This window comes from Lutjanus erythropterus, chromosome 18 (assembly GCF_056507025.1).
Source record: "Lutjanus erythropterus isolate fLutEry1 chromosome 18, fLutEry1.hap2, whole genome shotgun sequence".
NCBI lineage: Eukaryota > Metazoa > Chordata > Actinopteri > Lutjaniformes > Lutjanidae > Lutjanus > Lutjanus erythropterus.
In genome coordinates, this window is record NC_139334.1 from 16,746,907 (window position 1) to 16,766,816 (window position 19,910).

The 19,910-nt window shown below is 39.3% G+C and overlaps 2 protein-coding genes across 2 annotated transcripts in view; one reads left to right on the forward strand and one right to left on the reverse strand.

The window, feature by feature from the left end:
* rps6ka1 (ribosomal protein S6 kinase a, polypeptide 1) overlaps positions 1 to 10,718 on the reverse strand; it is a 79,588-nt gene extending 68,870 nt beyond the window's left edge. Inside the window, exon 1 of the mRNA XM_084742771.1 lies at positions 10,566 to 10,718. Coding sequence (XP_084598897.1) covers positions 10,566 to 10,718 — 153 coding nt within the window. The remainder of the gene's footprint in view (positions 1 to 10,565) is intronic.
* The window catches only part of cnksr1 (connector enhancer of kinase suppressor of Ras 1), a 39,685-nt gene continuing 30,404 nt past the window's right edge, over positions 10,630 to 19,910 (forward strand). Inside the window, exons 1-4 of the mRNA XM_084742775.1 lie at positions 10,630 to 10,768; positions 12,218 to 12,375; positions 17,613 to 17,815; positions 18,247 to 18,331. Coding sequence (XP_084598901.1) covers positions 10,717 to 10,768; positions 12,218 to 12,375; positions 17,613 to 17,815; positions 18,247 to 18,331 — 498 coding nt within the window. The 5' untranslated portion in view covers positions 10,630 to 10,716. The remainder of the gene's footprint in view (positions 10,769 to 12,217; positions 12,376 to 17,612; positions 17,816 to 18,246; positions 18,332 to 19,910) is intronic.

Below are 19,910 nucleotides of genomic sequence, written 5' to 3' on the forward strand. Positions count from 1 at the left end.
CTGACTTCTAACTTCATGCTAGACTCAAACCTCACTGTTCCACAGTGGACCCATTCACCCACTGCAGCCTGTTATTGACAGTAACTTTGTCGCTATTTATAGCTAGATGAAGGGGGTTGTGTGTGAATGGCTGAATAACTGTTGTGTGCAAACAGACACTCCATAATAGATAACGACAGTGTGCATACACAACAATATGAAGATGCTACTGCCTACACTCAGGTGTCTGTAGCCAATGATGCTATTTGCACTCAGGGTGGAATAGCCAATGTGGCTATTTACACCTGCATGACACAAACAAACAAACCATTATCCTTTCCTAAACCTAACCAAGTAATTTTGTTGTCTAAACCTAAAACCTTGCTGTCCTGTGTCCTGTGTTTGACCCATTCATCCACTACAACCTTCTCCTTGCAATGATTTTGTTGCTCTTTATGGCTCATAGAGGTCTGGGGGAAAATAGCCAAATGGCTGCTGTGTGACTATTTTCATCTGAGTGCAAATAGACAGAATAATGCTGGGTCTATAAAGGCACAAATAGACACTGTTTAATGCTGGGTCTATGAATAAGATGCAAGAGTATTATAAATTAGAGTATTAGTTGGTTAAAATGTGCAGTATTAATAAATAAATGCAGGATTGATGCCAGTGTAACATGAGTATTGCACATTTGAGTTATTGCACAAAGTCACTGTACTGTTGGGTCAGTAAATTGTGAAAATATACTTGGTGCACATTCCCTTTAGAGCCACATAACCACTTTCCTGTGGTCTAAAAACAACACACAATGATGCAAAAATTACATAACATAGATTACACAATAAATTCAATGTAAAGAATAGAAGAGGGTAGAATTTGGGTCGTGACCACTGCTGTTAAATTCTGTGTCCGGGCATCACATTGATGCAGCACTCTTTTCATTGACAACAGCTCTTGTAATGGTCCTTGTAATCTTCAGTGATATAATACACCCCTCCACCCTCCAACACCTCTCTGCTTCATTCACTGCCTGAGTGGATTTTGCTGTTGGCTAGCTTTGGTTACTATTGGCAACTGTGGAGAGCATCAAAACCGCCTCGCCGTGGACGGATCAGATACATTTTCGATTCAAATTAAGATGAAGGTGGCATGGCATTTCATGGAAACAAAAGTGATAAATTAACTTGAAAGATAAATGGAGCTTATGATGTGGTGCCTGTGTTCTGATGGATTTGTTGTCTAGCTGATGCACATGCACAATGCTGCTGCTGCTGCTGCTTTGATGAAGTGTATTTATCTTGACAACCTGCATGTTCCCCAGTGAGCTTTGTAACAGGTTAAAAACACAGATCTGAACCGGAGCTGGAATCATTTCTTTTCTTATGTAACTGCACGCTGACATGAGTGGCTTTTGGACTTTGTATCCAAGCTGTTAAAATGCAACACCTTGTGTGTCACATTCAGTCACGTCTGAAGGTTTACTGCAGTTTCAACCCATTGATGCACTCATGATTTTCTAGCGTTTCTGTGCACATAGCACGCTTACATGATCCTTAATGTTCAAGCGATGCTATTTTGACACAACAGATGTATATTAACGCCTGTTTGTTGACACCTTTTCCTTCTCACAGCAGGGAAAGAGAAGGAAGTCAACGAAGAGAGAGCGCTCTTAAAGGGACAGTTCCCCCCAAAATCAAAGATACATGTTTTTCCTCTTATCTGTAGTGCTGTTTATCCATCTGAATAGTTTTGGTGTAAGTTGGAGATTCACTTGAATATAATGGAACTAGTTGGCACTTGACTTCTGGTGCTGAAAGTGTTCAAAAATATTTTTTGAAAAACCAGAGGTAGGGCACTTAACTCTCGTTAGACTAGACGCAAATTTGATGACTTGAGGAACCTATTTGACTAACATTGATAAAAGACTTGGCTTAATTTTGACTTGGATTTCACTTTGACTTGACATGATTTTTAAGTTAGACATTTGCATTTTTTCTAGATATTGAGAGAAGTTATGTTATGTTTCCGAAACATGATTGAGTGATTTCTAGAGTACAAACTTGGCAACCTACTGCAGACCAGCAGATGCCAACACATGAGACAGCTGTCTCACTCACAAAGGTAGGTGAATGTGTCTTTTAAGTTAACTTATTAGCTGGTCAAATATTAGCTAGAAAGCTATCGTTAAGCTGAAGCTGTTGGACATGGCTTCTGTTTTCACTGAAAACCCAGTTACAGCTATTAGGCTATAGGCCTATTATAATTTCAAAGCCCCAGTCTCTATTGTCGTTCATTTTTGAGGCATGTTATGGGCTGCCGCAAGATGGCAAACATCAGTAAGATTTATAAGATGTGAGTAGGGCTCCAACAGCTACTAGCTAGCTAGCTCAGTGCTGTTAATATTAAAGCTCAGCCGAGGAGGATGCAGTTAATCTTTACATCCTGTGCACAAGTAGACACATGCCTTCTGATTCAATTGCTGGACTTAATCTGCGTAGAAAGAAAATAGTTCCTCCGTGAAATTGTTAAATTTTTTGTATGTATTTTTTTTATGAAAAAAACAAACAGTGGCTGATCAGTTTACGAGTAATGAAAGTCCAAGTTATTGGTTGGCAGTCTTAAGAAATCTGAGGCACTCATAAAAATCCTCTAATAAATGATAAAATAATTTGATTTGGGGGTGAACTGTCCCTTTAAGGTTGATATACAGCTAATTTGATTTCTGACAATTCACCTTCTGACACCAAAGGGTGTTCAGACGGTGGGATTACAACACCAGGCAGGAGGGCGATCCATCACTGTCATATTGTGTGTAATATTCAAAGTCACTGCTGTCCCAAAGCTCACGTTGACCCATCGATCCGTCTTGATGATGGATCAGCAGCTGCTGTGGGAACATTCATGGCACCTCATAAGGCTGTACTAGTGTTCATTCATTATTTAGTGCAGCCATGCGACGGACCATCGCTCGATTTTTCTCTCCTCTCTTCTCTTCATTTCTCATTTTTCCCCATTGCCCGTTATGAACAAGACAACTGCTGCTCTGATGGTGAGCATTTCTCACTGTTTATAGCTCCTCCTGTGTGATATGAGGAAATCCAGATGTTCAGTTTGATCCTGTGGTGAAAGTGAAGGTTGTAATAAAGACAATGTATGGGAAAGAATAAAAGTATGATGATCCAGACGGGATGAAAGGTAATTTCAAAAGGCCTGAGAATGAAGAGAAAGCTGATTTTATCAGTGATACCTTTATCAAAAATCAATGGGTAAAATAACTAATAACTAATATGAACTATTTAACTTGTTGCCCTTGTTGTAAAGTGTTACTGAGGCTGCACAATATGGCAAAAAAAAGTCATATTGTGATTACTTTGACAGATTATTTGATTGTGATATGTGATATGATATATGGGGATGATCATTTTTGCATCACAATTTTCATTTTCACAAAAAACAAACTATTAGAATCATGATGATGTGAGATTTGTTGTGGTTTGTACCAAACAAACATCTATGCAGCACTACAGTGCTTCATTATAATGCTAGTATGATGTAGACATTTTTCTTTTATCTGTGATTTGGATACTGTGCTTGGCCATATTGCAGTTTCGATAATATTGTGATTAATTGTGCAGCCCTAAGAGTTACTAATCAATATGTTGTAAGATGAGGGTCAATACTGGCCAGGAGGAAACAGCATCAAAAAGTCCACTGATACTCAGTGACATGTTGACACTGTGGCCGTTAGATGTGAAGTTCATTGCTATTCTGACAGCAGGGGATCTCTTCCTCTACTCATGATGCTCCAGTGATGTCACAGGTGACAGCGATGACTCAGAGGTGTCTCCCGCACAGTGACAGAGACTCCAGGGACACCCCACCCCCCACCTTGGGCTAGACTAGAAGCATCATGGGTAATATGACTCAGTCCAGCCTTGCCATGCTTGTGCAACGGAGCAAGACCCCACCCTGACTTGTTGGTGGCATCGGCGCAGGAGTTAAGTGTGTTTGCTGAGGAGCAGTCGAGCTGAAAAATTAGCTGAGCTATAACAAAATAGGTGGTTTTGTTCCCCAAACAACAGACTGCAAATTAGATAAACTGAAGCAAAGATGACACCGTTGTTTAACCTCATTTTCAGCTTGAGTTTGAAACCACAGAGGTGGAGGAGAGGCAGAGTGATGTTGAGTACACACAAGGAGAAACAGTGAATCATGTAGTTCCCTCCTCTCTGAACACACACACAGCAGTAAACACTGACAATTAAAATGCAAATACATGCACACTCCAATTGTGAAGTGGCGGCCGCTTCTGAAACAGCACCTCAAAATTCATTTGTTCATTTGTTACTGCAGCTTTTCTCTGATTGTGTTGTTTCTCTTCTTTTACTTTATGTGCACTTCCATCGACATGTGTATATTATTAATCTATATGTTAATTTGAGCAGCTATGTTTCTTTATTTCTGTTCTGTGAGTTTAATGCTCGCTTTGTCTGTATTTCTTTTATTTCTTCTCCTGATTTTATTCCACTGTTTCTGCTTTGGATCCCAAATAGCTGATGCCATGGCAATCAGCTAATTATTCTGCTGTCTACTCCAACATACAGCAAATAATACTCGATAAAATTACATCCATATACTGTACATTAATGCATTAAAGCAAACACACACTGTGCATACATTTAGGTAAAATACTAATAAAAATAAATATATAAATGACTAAATTTCATTAAAATAATGACAATTATATATTAATGGGTAAATTATTCCAGTTTTTTATGTATATGTAAATGTTTTTTCAGTGTGTTAGTCCTTGGGCTGGACACCAATAAAACCATCTGGTTTTGAGGTTCTGTGTGTTATTGCAGTAAATAGAAATGTTGGCATCTTTGAGTTAACGGCACAGCTAACATTTCAGTGCATGATGCAGAGCTTTGGTCAGAATTATGTCCAAAAAGTTTGTCTGCTGATATTAAGGCTAAATACAGATTGATCCATTTTAGCTTTCTTCACCAAATCACCAAATATCTAATCTATAATCTAAAAATCATCGTGGTCACAACCACTGAGTGGAAAAAGACTACTGTCTCTTGGGTCAGTTTTAAGGATCATTGTCCACATTCTTCATTAGCATGACAAAACTTACAGGATTTACATTCCCATTTGATCCAAAAATTTGCTTATTTGGGAACCTTACAACCATTAGTGAATATTTAAGAAACTAAACAAGGTTTTTAGAAACAGCTTTGTGCAGGACCTGGAAGTGCGCAGCAGTGACATGGAAGTCTGATTCACAATTCCTCATAGTTTGATGGTTTTTGCTGCATTCCACTTGAAAAGATCACATATGCTCAGAAATGACGACAACACCTTTCTGAAGATTCCTCTGAGGAAATCTTTTCTGAAGATTCGGACACCTTACCAATGAATCAGATTCTTGCCAGAACTGATACACCATTAGTCGCCAGAATACACTGGGATTGTTTACATTGTCTCTTGTTATTTTATGTTGAATTTATTTATGTTTTTTTTTTCGTTTTAATATTAATCTTACAACAACCCACTCCTTTTGACTAAGGTGCTATTTTAGTCTGTATGTGTGTATTCTGAAAGTCTTGATAAATTTGAAAATAAAATATTAAAAAATAAGTGTTTGATAGTTATTCTGCTTTACTTTTCCTCTCCTCCCCCCATCATAAGCATGAGTGAACCTGAATTGCATCTAAAACAGATTAAAATAGAGTTTATTATGCATCAGCAATGTTTAGTTAATCCAAGGGATTAATTTGTTGATGCAACACAGGAACTAGGAACTGACTCCACTTAAAGATGAGAGCATCTCCGCATTAAAGCAATACAGCAAATATCTACCCCATCTGCAGTGCAGATAAATACACCACACCAAGACTAATGGACATACTATTTACAGTACACTTTATTTCAGTACTAAATTTAATACTGTGGATGTGTCAGGTTTCAAGCAGGGTACTTTCAGACCTTTGATAATAATTCCTGCTGAGCTGAGCTCAGTGAGCTCATGTCTGCAGTGCAGGGATCAACACCATCAGAAGGGCTGCAGCAGAGAACAAATTAATTAGCTGCTTAATTGTGGAGAAAGAGTGATTATCCAATCTCTGCGGACTGACTACAGGAGGAGAAGATGGCATTGAAATAATTCAAAATTCACTCAGCGCCATATACAGATGATGAACAAATGGCGTTATTGTATTTCAAACATTAGTGGAACTATCATTTGTCACAGAAATGGCTGATGGGAGTGTGTGGTTGCAGATGGACTGGGAGGAGAGTATTGATCGGTGACAGAAATAAAGCAAGCGAGAGCAGAGAGGCTCTTGTTCTACAGAATTTTCCATTGTTGGTTGTTAAATGCAATCTTGCTCCCTTTTGTTGTCAGCACTATGTTTTGCAACGGCTCCTAATGCATAACTCAGTCTGCTGACTCTGTGATCTTATGACTGTAGTAATGGGTGCGACGTCAAGCCAAAGCGGCATGTTTAGGCTTGAATTTGTTGCTCAGGTATTTGGGCTGGGCAAAAAGGTGGGCCAAGCACAAGGTCTTTTAGAAAACCGCCTCTGAGGTGAGGTTCAGCAAAAACAAGCTACAGTAACACATTTCACTGAGAGATGGCTCAACCCATTGTAAAATACTGGAACATTCAAGCATTAAATCATTCAAGTCAATAAGTACATCTGCAGGCTGGGAGACAAGAAAGAAAAAGAGCAGCATCAACTCAATAATACACCACACAAAGTGCTGCTCTCACTGGGGTAAAACCATCGCGTATACCGGACCAGAGCACGAGGTAGTCATGGAGACTTCAAGCAAGAACGGGCAAGACATTTGTAATCCATTGGTTTTCCATTATCCAAGATCAGCTCTGATTTGTCAGGCTAGTGGACTGACATTCACGCTCAGTTATTTTCCTCTTCAGTGGAGAACATCTTGACTCAACCAAGGATCGATAGTGATTCACTGAGAATTCATAATGACCTTTTCCACCATACAAATACAAATACAAATACAAACAACATGAGCTGCAGTCTGTTTTTTCCTCTGGAATACACTTATCCATGACTGATGATTAAATAATGAAAGGCATGTAAAACTCACAAAGAGCTGTAAAGATACGTTGACATTGATGTTAACATTTGTGATGATTCTAAAGTAATAAACTTGCTATTAATTCAGGTGTACTGCGAAAACATGTTCAATACGCTTAAGATATTAAATTTAAGAAACAACTCTTAAGTCACACTGTCGAACATAACCAATACATTTGATTTGCTTTGACATTTTCTCAATTTAAAAAGTCAAATCTTCATTTCACACGAAGAAGTCACAGTTGCAGCTGCTTCTGTTGGAGCCACTTTGTTCCAGCATTGAAACAAAGGCGACATGTGAAACTGCTCCCAGTGAATTTATCAGGTTCACAGTGTTTTCATTACTGAACAAACGACCATCATTTGAAGTTTATGAGAGACAAACAGCAAGTCTTCATCATACACTTGAAATGAAAGGACCAGAAAGGAGGATCCCTTCTGCTTCCTGGTAGAACCATTTTTAAAGGTTCCTCTTGGAACCCTTAAAGATGGTTTTTCTTAAAAACCCAACATAAAAGTTTACGTCTAGAAACATCTGTGAAAGGTTTCAATCAGGTCCTCCTGATGGATGAACCAGAACCTCTCTATTCAGTACCTTTCCAGATTCTACAAGTACTAATAAGACTCCATCCAAGGGTTTCAAGCAAGAACCCCTTTATATCCCAAAGCCTTTACCAACAACCAGGAGGTTCAACTGAGAACCCTTTTATATTACAAGGGTTGTATCTAGAACCCACACACAGGGTTTTACTTAAAAATATCATGGTACAAAGGGCCTATTCCAGAAAAGTTTTCTTCTAAAAAAGGTTCTTTGGATTAAAACCCTTCTTAATGGAACTGTTAGTCTTACAAAGAAGAATACTTGAAGGACTCTTTGTTCAAAAAAGGGTTCTTCAGATGCAAAGGTTCTGGGTGGAGTCTCAGCCTTGCAGGAGGAACACTTTTAGAACCCACATTTCTAAAAGTGATATGTTTTCTTTAAGCTATAAAAAGAAGGTTCCCAGGAGGGTTTTAACTCTCAAACAGTGCATGCTGGGAAGTCTGCTAATATGCTGATCATGTTTCTTTAGAAACTTAACTGAATGAGTTAATTTAACTCTGTGCAGGACATTCATTTAACTCATCATGTCAAGTCAAAAGGCTCATGTTAAGTTCTTAAGTGTTCTGAAAATAATCAAAATTTTAAATTCATTTAACTTGGATAAATAAAACTTTGATATTTCCAGTAAGTTAATGAAAAAAAGTTGATTCCACTAAATTCCTGTATGATTTTTTACAGCACTCAGACCACAGTCAGATTCATACAATTTTTAAGCAATTCTCTTGAACCATCCTGCTACAAAGATAGATTTTTTTATGTGCAGCCCAGCAGATTTTCTCTAAATATTTGAAAATACTGGCATGAAGCATATAGACCACACGCACAGGGACACTGTGCCATTTTGCCTGCTGACATATAAACCCGACTTTTTCCCTTCCACTGTCTCTTTCTCCTGGTTCAAAGAGAATAACAGCAGGGGGTGCCAGATATCAGAGGGCAGCTCTTTCATGACTATAGGCTTTTTTTCATCAGGTGTTGCCCTTTACTTCTTTGGGAACTTGGCAGTAGATTTGTTGGTGACTGTGGCATTGACAGCGATTGTAGTTCACAGCATAATTTCCATGAATCATTCACAGAATCCTTTAAAATGCTAGAGTTGATGTCATGAGCATGAATGAAGTTTACAATGCTTCACAGATGTTGAGAAGTAGCATTTTGATCAAGGACACACAGTGTTATTATGACTCATAGTCTCCTTTAATAATAAATACATAATACCGACTTCAATGGAGGTAATCATTTAACATAAAATGAACTTTTAACCAGAAAACCAGCTTGGCTGATTCTGCAGCACTTATGGAGAATAAATACCATGAGTTAAGCAGTAAGACTGTCTGTCATATACGTCCTTGTGCACAACCACAAAACATGCTATTATACATTAAAGGCATCACTGCTTCTTTCTTCAGTCAAAAAAATCTGTTTGTGTGTTAAGGATCAATAATTAATGAACAAACTCCTCCAGCAGCAGGCCTCTGATGCAATTATCGATACTGTAAATAATTCAGCAAGCAGAAATGAAATTGAAAGCTCTCATACATACTGTAACAACATTGGACATTAATAAAATATTGATCAAATTAAAGCGGCTTTTTCTTTAAGTATCAGAGCTCACAAGTCAACACAGTTCAAGGGATAAATTAGGCAACATTTCCAGAGAATTCCTCAGGGAGCCACCTAACCAGTGGACTTGGGAAAAGAGGATTAGTTCTGCTGGTGTGTGTACAGGGAGAACAAGTTATTCATCCCTTTAAGTCTTGTGACATAATTCATGAACTTAAAAACAAACACTGAAAAATGACATCAGCAGTTGTGTATGTGGGATCATGTGTTTTATTTTGCTGTAAATAAATACTAGGTGCACTTTAATGCAATCAAATGCAGTCTTAACAGGAAGAACAGTGGTGGAATGTAATTAAGTGCATTTACTGAGGCATTGTACATAAGAACAAGTACTTATACTTAAGAGCATTTCCATTTTATACCAGTTTATACTTTGACTCCACTACATTTAAATAATTTACAAATAGTTTTTATACCACCACAAACTCAATCGCTCAAGGGAAGGTAACACACAAGCAGGCAAGTAAAAAAACCCCCACAAAAATGCATAAGAAAAAGAGAGCATACAAGTTCAAATCAGTTTCCTTTGGATTCATAATCAGCACGCCCAAATCAATTATCGAGGGGAATCTTTAACTTTACTTGTATATCTAAAATAACTGACCTGATCTGTCTGGCTCTGAACTATCCAGTAATGTAATATATATGTTTCTGTAATGGGCCATTCTGCAAAATGTGTACTTTTACTTTTGATATTTTAAGTAGGCTTAATTTTGATGCTATGCTTTTGTACTTAAAAGTTAAAAAAAATATATGAATGCATGACTTTTACTTACAAGAGTATTTATAGAATGTAGTATTGCTACTTTTACTCAAGAAAAAAAAGAATCTTTATACTTCCTCCACTACTGCTGAGGAATGACCGCAGCGTTCATAAGGACCTTTTCTGTCACCGTCACAGAAGCAGCTTTATTACAGGCTTACTGTGTTGGATTACACTGAGCTGAACAGGTGTTTCTGTTATTGTGTCCACCCCTCGTCTCCACATGTTGCTCTGTAATAATCGCCACACGGCCACTGCGCCTGTTAGACGCGCGGATGACGCGATTGCGCCTGAAGAAACTATGAGGGAAGTTATGAAGAATTAAAGCTGCAGCACCTATCACACGCACACACACACACTGTTCCTCCAGGTAAGGAGGAAGGTGGGGGCTGAGGGGGGGGTAGGAGGGAGGGGTCTTTACTCCTGGTCGAGCCTGACAGTTCCGCACTATTGGCTGACAGCAGGGGGACTGTGTCTTACCTGTACCTGTGCGAAGGAGTGCCAGTCGTCATCGTCATAGTCAGACTCCGAGTCGGGACTAACTTTTCCTTCTTCTTCCAGTAGTCCCGAGAGGTAGAAGTCTGCCAGCACGGCTGGAAACTGAAGCAGCGACTGCAGCAGGACTCCGAGCATGGAGCCTATCACGTCGTGGACCGAGGACAGAGTCAGCCAGTGGCTCCAAGGTGAGGAACATATTGCGCTTTTTTTTCTCTCTCTCTTCCCACGCCCTGATCGCCTCGCAGGTACTTTGGCTCGGACAGGGGGGTCAGAAATAGAAGCGACACACACGCACACACACACAAATCCTCTTGGAAGTGAAAGGTGGAGGTGGAATGAGGAAGTGGCCTGTACTATGAGAGAGAAGCCACAGCAGCCTTGCTCTGATCACTGTCAACAACTCAGGTGTTATCATTATAAACTGTTTTCTACTTCTTGGACATGTTGCGTTCACTGACTGACCTTTGCCTCTTCTATCCCGGAGAGTCATATACAGACCCTCTGTAAAGTATGGATTAATGCTCTTTTATAGGGAAAAAGTATAATGCTGCTATTATAATTGGCCTACAGGTGACCTATTACCAGTGTTGGAAAGTAACTAAATACCCTTACTCATCTTAGTTTTGAGGTAACTGTATTTGAGTTTTTCAGTTTTATGCAACTTTATACTCTTTACTGCACAATATAATAGAAATCTCAATATTGGTGAGTGCGACATCCAAATCAGAAGCCGTAGTTTTTTGATAAAGGAAAATGTGTGACAAAACATCATTATAATGAAGTAGTGTAGAGCTGCAAATGTTGTTCTCCAGATGGTAGTAAACATGTTTTTTTGGCACAGACCCCAACAAATGTCACATGATTAGGATGTTAATAGTTTTTTTTCAGTGTAAATTAATATTATGATGCAGAAATTATAATTCCCAATAACTGGGAATCATATAGCAATATCTGCAGCCATAGAGGTAAATATTTAATATTTTTATCCATTACATTAATTCAACAGCTATAGTTACTAGTATTTCTACAAATTTTCCATACAAATACACATGCAGTGTATAAATATGATGTATTGTCACAGATTAAAGTACCCAAAAGTATATGAGATAGTTAGGCCAACTAAAACATTAAAGCACTTGCTTATTGATGCATCATTAATAATGACCATAGTGGCCATTTGTTCCATATTACACCTTTAAGTAAATGATTTTAACGCCTCTTCTATCACTGGCTACTACATGTAATAACACATTTAAGATAGTGTATTAACCCCATTTGTGCTGTTATTTTCAAGTGGCTTTTAACTACAAATTCAATCATTAATTCAAAAACATTCATATTATAATGCCATAATCTTACAGTTTTTATAAAATTATTTAGCAAGTGAATCATATAAATAATTTGTTTCAGAGACATGTCTTGACTGTTTTCAACTCTTATCCCCCAACATGTAGTTTTTTTTTCAAGCTTCATGCCTGCAGCTCTGCTGATCCCTGATTCTCTGCTCCCTCTGCATGTCTCAGCCTGTACATGCCTGTGACTCTCTCACTATGTGGGTTTCCGATTTGAATTCGTGTAATGAACTGCATGTGGTTAAATCCTGAGTGTGTGTGCCTTTTTTGTCCTTCTGCCAGGTCTGGACGCCCCCCTGAATCAGTACCCACTGTCGGAGTGGCGTTTATCGGGTCTGGATCTGCTCCAGTTGACCTCCCAGGACCTGGAGAAGTTGGGAGTGCACAAGATCGGACACCAGGAGCTCATACTGGAGGCTGTGGAGAAACTCTGCTCTCTGGTGAGAAGCTGAGTCACGTGTGTTTGTGTACAGTATGTGTCCATAGCAGTGCTCCGTGTATCCAAGAGGCTGTGTGTGTTTGTTGAGCTGTTTATTGAACGGTCGTCTTCTTGTCTTTCTGTGGTGTCGTTTATGTTCTGATATTAGAGCAGAGAAGAATATTTATTCCACCATAACACCATTTTTAGAGCCTTGTCTTGTTTGCACAGTGGAACCAGCAGCTGTTGGACAAATCCTGCCAGAATACACAACTGCTCTTATTGCCATACAAGTCGTGTTTCACTGAACTGCTCTCAGACCCAGTGCATGTTTGCATAAAACCACAGCCTAAGATTTCCCTGAAATCTTGATTTAAAGATGCTTCAGGAAAAAATGAGTTGCATAAAATCACCATAAGGATTTCCTTAGGCTGTTGTAAGGGAAAACGTTTAATGTCTAAGTGATTTTTCCTTAGCTACTTAATTATTCCCTTACGTGTTGCTAGAAGGTCCGTTGCTCGATTGTATAAACCACCTTAAGTTTCAAACTTGAGTTTTTTCCTTAGGCAAAATGTTTCCCTAAGCTGAGGGTTTCACTTAGGAGAGTTGCAAGAAGTCTCTTAAGTTGTCCCCTTTCTTTAAGTGTTTAAACCAAGTCTTTCACACACACTGTGCCCAAAATCACTCACTACTCACTATATAGTCCACTACATAGTGAGTTTGCCATTTTTTTAATGCGCCTGAATGTTCTTCACTACACAGCAGTGGTTCCCAAACTGAGGGGTGCAGAGCAACTGCAGGAGGGGCCTCAATGACCAGGGGAAAAATATACAGTGAAACAAAGTCAAATGAATATGATTTATGTAGGAGAAATAAACCTTATAACCTTAATTTAATTTAAATTCAACTTGAATCTTTTTTTAACAGTTTTTTTTTTTTTTTGCCCAGTTAGTGTTAATGATGGATAATAATTGTTGACTAAGAGGAGGCCTGAACTTTTTTTTTTTTTTTTTTTTTTTTTTTTTGGCGTACCAGCAAAAGTTTGGCAACCACTGCTATAGTGAATTCACTATACTGTAGATGGGTTTCAGTGTAGCAGCATCACAGAGATACACACTCATTTAGGGGGCAGAAAGCAGTGCTTGTCCATGTAGCATAGCCAGTGTTGCCAGAAGATTTAGACCCTCTTAGCGACTTTACTTCAAAAAAGTAAAGTAGTAGCAAGTGGCGACAAACTAAACGACTTATTCTGTGAAAAGGGTAGGGGTTTCTCTCTTCCTCTCCCTCCCTTGTGCTGTGCTGGCAGCCAGGAGGTCCATCAAGTCTAAACAGGAACCCCAGACCCGTGAAAAATCTTGTGAGAGTGATCGTTCTAACACAAACCATGATCTCATGAGAGGTTTTCAAATCAAGGGTTACTTTCTAGACATGACCCAGGACCTGCAGGAGTTCAGTTGTGAGTTTCTATGTTTACATTGACGCTCTTGTTCTGAAACTTCTAATGGGTTTGAGTGAGCTTGTCTCACTCTTTCGCTCTGGATCTCTAGATGAGGATGTTCCTATAGCTTGTAAATATATAAATAGTTTGTTTGAGCTCCTCTATTACTCTTTCTCTCCAGATCTCTGCCTGAGCGTGTTCCTATACAAAGTATACATAATCTAGTAATTTCTCACCATCAACAAGAACAAGTTTATTTATGTAATCGCCGTGGTCTGAGTTACTGTCTAATGTAATGAATGTAGCCAGACCTAGCTAGCTGTCACCCATGTTTTACGTCTTATATATTATGTTTACAGTAGCTACCAAATTTCTTTCAAATGTGGAAAGCTGTAAAGTAATGTCCTAAATATTTTTACTTTGAGTTAATTAGCTTATTGACACTAATGTTGCAACCACGCTCCTGATGTGGTCAAATAAGGAGGATAAACAGCCTCAATAACCAGCAAAACCAGGTTAGTTGAGCAAAGTTATCAGAAACCTACAAATTTTTTGTGTGATTTGGTTTGCTCCTTTTAGCTTAACATTTATCTGAATAGCAAACTTTGTGGGGTGATTTCAGTCAGAGACTTTATGAGTGTACTGATAGACAGCTATTGTTAGCTAATATTTTACATAATATATTGATCTCATGTGAAAAATAAACTAACACATCCAACTCTGACATGGCATTTTATTATCAAGTCAGCAAGGATTTACAAATCATGCAAAATACACGTTGATTACAACTGACTGTAATCTTTTGAACAGCTCCTAAAACCTACATGAGGACCTTTTAACATTTGTAAACAAGAAACCCGTCTATAGAAGTCTATAGTGAGTAGGGAGTTGTAAGTGAGTGAATGATTTTGGACACAGTCATAGTTACTGTCAGAAAACAGCACATGAGCACTTCAGTTAGCGCTCACATCATTATATATTGTTAGTAGACAGTATTTTTATTGCTCTTATTAGTCAACCTGTGCTACCAGTTTCTCCAAAACAGACAACAGAAACAAAAAAAGGATGTTGTTCTCCTGAAGAATAAGGAAAGCACATAATCCAAAGTAAATTTAACTCAGCCAAAAATAATACAAATACACGCAGATGTGACAAGAAGTAACTGACAAAATCAATGCTGTAAAATTAAACGGAAATAAAGTAATGATATGAAAATATTAATGAAAGAAAGAAAGCAAAGCAAAACAAAAACTGGTGTTTCAGTGAAAGCTAATGCTAATATATGAGACAGTTGTGTTTTAAAAAGTTTTGCATCATTCATGGTGTCCAGTGGGTTTTCTGTGTCCTGAAAAACCTCCTCCACCTTTATATCAAAATTCCCCCCATTCAAGCATATCATAGTAAAATAGTTACTTTATTTTTCTAGCTTAACATCAAAGGACTAGTCATGCTTCAGCTGCAACCAAAGCAGATTTAGAATACAAAAGCTTGCGCCTGACACTTTACATGCAAATATCTGGGAAAGTTTGTAGTCGGCAAAAAAAAAAAAAAAAACACATCTCCTGCCTCCCCTTTGATGCTCTCTCCATTTTTCCCCCCCGCCTAATTAATTTTCCTCCCAGTCCGATTCTGAGAGGGAGTTTTAGGACATGTAAATAGTCGTGTTGGTGTGTGTGGGGGTGTTTGTGTGTTTCCAGAATGGCCTTTGGAAGGACTAATTGAGTAGGACAGTACCAGGCAAAGTTCCAGCTCTGGTGGTGTAACAGTGTGAGCATAAGGCTAAAGGCTCAGGCTGCTTAAACTGCTTGTTGTCCACTCGTTGAAATACTGATTGAAATAGTCATTAAGGATTTAACCCAAAATCTCTCTGAATGAGTGTGTAAATAAAGTCTCCTTGTAGTAAAAGCTTCACATGATGTGTGAACTTGTAAGATTAGACCTCATGCACAGACGTACAGTCTAATTTTTACCTTGAGTGCAGCATTTATGTGTGTGTCTTTCTGTTTGGATGCTCTGTGAAGCGCTAACACTGAGCTCATTCATAAAAAAAAAAACAATCATCAGACGCTCACATGGAGCTGACCAAACACGTTCAAGTACACGGTTACATAATTAACAACTACAGCCTTGACAAGGCCATGAAATATTCATGGCCACTTGTTGACGGATGATTGCTGCTGCTGGTTGATGTGTAACAACAAAGCCCGACAGGACCAACCCTCTTGACCACCGACGAGTGGGTCACGACAATAACCTGCTCCCTCTACGGGGGCTGTGAAGAGTCACGTCTCACACCGCTGGGCAGGAAACCGTGTTGACAGGCGGAGGAGAGAGGAGCGTTGTCTGGTTCTCTTTTATCCCTCACTGTTTGATGTGGTGGCTTTGGTTGATTCGTGTTGTGTCATACTGCGAGGTCTTTCTGATATTCAGTCCATTTTTTAAATGGGGTGAACAAAACATTACAACCACCTGTGACACAGCAAGGCCATTGTGTTAGACTGCATTAGCTTTAGCAATATTTATCTAATAAACTGGAAATTGTGTGTTCATCTGAAGAAAGAGCTGTAATTTTTGAATTCTTAAAATTTGTTTTGACAATGAACATGTTTTCTTACTGTTTTTGGATATTGAGATAAAAATCATCATTATAGTGACATGATATGTTGTATGTACTGGTTATGGTGTGGTGTATTTGCCGTTTAACATATATGGTGTAGTAGACCATTAAGGACAGTGTTGCAAATCCATTGCATTGTGCTCGACTGCTTGTGTGACCCCGTGCCAAGCACCTCAGCCAGCAGTGTGGGCGTCGCTGGCCCTGGAGATTTGGAGCAGAGATATAAATCACTAGATGCGACATGTAATAATGATTCGACATTTCTCAGGTTAGCAAATATGATCATATTTCTACATAAACTGGAGTTTGTAGAATACCAACTCAAAAGTAATTAAGCTGTACCTGGTATTTAGTGTTAAATTGATGTAGGTCAGTAAGATTTTATTTAACATGTGAATTTGTAATGTAAAGTATTTTGTATTTTTTTTAATATTTATTTATCTCAGCTATTCTTGAAACCCTCAACAGTTATATTATTTATTATATATAACCCTTAGCAAGAAAAAAAGTTGTTCTTTACTGTTGTTGACATGCTTATTCTTTCAGTTCATGCGCCATTATGTAGTCTGCCATGTTTCTACAGTAGCCCAGAACGGACAAACCAAACACTGGCTCTAGAAGCGGCCTTTCACCTTTTTTTTTCCGTACGTTCCACTACACACTTGGAACAGGAGAGGTGGTTTGCAAAGTGCACGGCTAGATGTCAGTAAAACCTGCACCTAGGTCCTTTAAACAAATCACAGAAGAGGAAATGTCGTGAATTCCTCCATCAATAGTAAATCAGAATGTGATACATCAAGAAGTATTGCCTTTTCTATAAGGAGCACAACTTTACCTCAACTTTCATAATGCTCTCTATCCCTTACTTTAATATACATTTCAGTCTGTATCATGATTGCTTTCTCCACCCTCTCACAAAACCACAGTTATGTTGAAATTGCATTGTGGGCATTACTTTATTAAAAAGTGGACAAAAGAGAGTTGCAGCATAGATCCCCAGCAAGACTCGATCTGGGAATATTCACAGAATATGAAATAAGTCTTTAACACAAGGCCCACGCTTTTGGTGAAGCATTGAGGGACCATACAGTGGGTAGGAAGAGGGGAAGTATTGCATTAAACATCACGGACTGATTATGTATAACCACTTGAGAGTATTTCAGGAGAGGAATAGACCTTTAACCAGTGTGTGTGTGCTCTCCAGACGTACGGTATAGGTGGCGAGAACCTACGCGGTCTGACAGAGAAGCTGCGTGCTGTTTCCCACACCCTCCAGATGGGCATCCAGAGCCGCTGGCGCCGCAACAGCTATGACGGACGCAGCACCACCAAGCTGCCTGCTGGCATCCTGCAGGTTGTGGTTGAGCTCATCACCTCTGCCAAAGGCCTCTTCTCTCTGCTCAACAGGTCTGTAAAGAGGGAGTTATCTAACCGTTATATATACAGCACTCCAAGTTCTATTTTATTCTGCAGTTATTTTTTACTCCCAAAATGCTCTCTGCTGTGTCTTATAAAAATAGTTGGGGCTGTAGTTTTTGTTGCCGTAGGTTTTATGTAAAAAGGCTGGCTGTCATTTAGAGGTAACCTTTAAAGTGGCAGTGTTTTGATGTTAGCACTGACTTGCTGTTTACATGTTGTCCCTAATTAAGAAAGCTGGTAGCTGTCCCCCCTCTCTGTTTGCTCTCTTTCAGTTTCTCTGTGTGACTTTCTAAGATCCTTAATTTGTCTTGGTTTCTTTTAATTACCGCTGTGAAATTAAATCACCGTGCTCATTTGCAGAAAGTCTTTTCAGTCTCTATCCACATGTATTTGAAATATAACCCCTGTCTTCTTTCCAGGTATCAGTTTTTCCAGCTCAGTGGATACACCACCAGCAAGAACATCTTTGCCTACTGCAGAGAGCTGGGAGACATTGTCCACAAGGTTGGTCCTTTTATGACTTGATATTTTCTGTGGCAAGAAAGGCTTGGCTGTCCAGGGTGTACCCCACCTCTCGCCCAATGTCAGCTGGGATAGGCTCCAGCCCCCCGCAACCCTTCGGGAATACAGAAAATGAATGAATGAATGAAAAAAGGCTTGGCAGCAGAGCCTACAACAATGGTGTATTGATCACTGAACTGGAAATATCCCTTGTTGTCATTACAGATAATGGGTCACTGTATTATAAGTATGTCACTTTTTTAAGAACCATAGCAGCATCTTTTAACCATCTTCAAAATGAGTTTGTCCTTTCCAACATATCTATCTAAATATAGGAAACAAGAAACAGCAAAGGAGAACGCTGAATTAGGAAGGGTCAGTTACATAAATACTGGTATAAACTGTCCATTACATGTTTTTATACTATTTACTGCACATGTGTTCATGAAAACGTGAGGTGTTTTACCTTAAGAGGAACAGGTGGTATTGTCATGCACACTAAACTTCCAAAGAGGAACTACAACCTGTTGTGTGGTCAGCTATTTCTTTTTAAAATCAGACCCTAAAATGCAGCAGGGGAAAAACAGAAGCTCACACACGCATGCACCTCCTGTTCCTCAACTTAGCTCAAGACTTTGAGTAATGCATCTTTATCTTTACATTCCTGGAATATTTGGAGGCGGCTGTACCTTGAGGAAGCTCAGGTTCAAAGAATTTCCAGAGAAGAGATTTTGTTTATTCACGCGTGTTAGTATGAAATATCTGAAAGAAATGGGAGGAGGAGGAATATTTACAACTGGGTGGATGTAAGGTGGGTGAAATGTGTTCACAGGTAGCAGAAGAAGGGACAGGCCTGGATATGCTGTAGTGCCTCAGGGAGGGAGGGAGAGGGGGAGGGAAGGCAGAGAAAGAAGGAGGAGACTGCGAGCGAGGGATTACACCGAGACTGTTTAATGACTTTTGGCTCCTGGGGGAGTGCATGTCGCTGAATGAACAGCAGAGAGCAACAGGCAGAAAGAGGGACTAGTAAATCTGAAAAGGACGCTGTGGTGGCATTAGACAGGAGTGAAGCAGAGGAGAAGAGGACAAAAAGCAGAGAGCGCTGCAGAGATAGCGACAGAATGAGAGGAGATAATTAAAGAGAGGAGGTAAGGAGACAGTCAGAGGTGCTGTGGGAGAAGCTGTGGGTGAAAGAGGACGCTCAGTATTTAGAGGAGTTTATATTTAGCCCTCTATAGCCAGCTCTGGACGTCTGCCCAGCACGACAGGTACAGTCTCACCTCTTTGACTGGATAATTCTCCACAAGGTGGATTTGCTGCTTTTGCACTTTGCTTGGCTGCTTAAAATGGCTCAAGCTGACACTAAACCACATCACTGAGTATTTTCTGATGGTCAGTTATAATTTAAAGGTATAATCTGCAACATTTTCGTGAAGAAAACACTGTATAGAGTCGTATGACATAATCCCTTTCAGTTATCACTGGTCACCTGTATTTCCTCTTTTTTCCTCATTCTTTTGCTGTGCTCTGGACGATTCAGCATCCCCAAAAAGTTGGTATTTGACATCCCGATGGATTTACG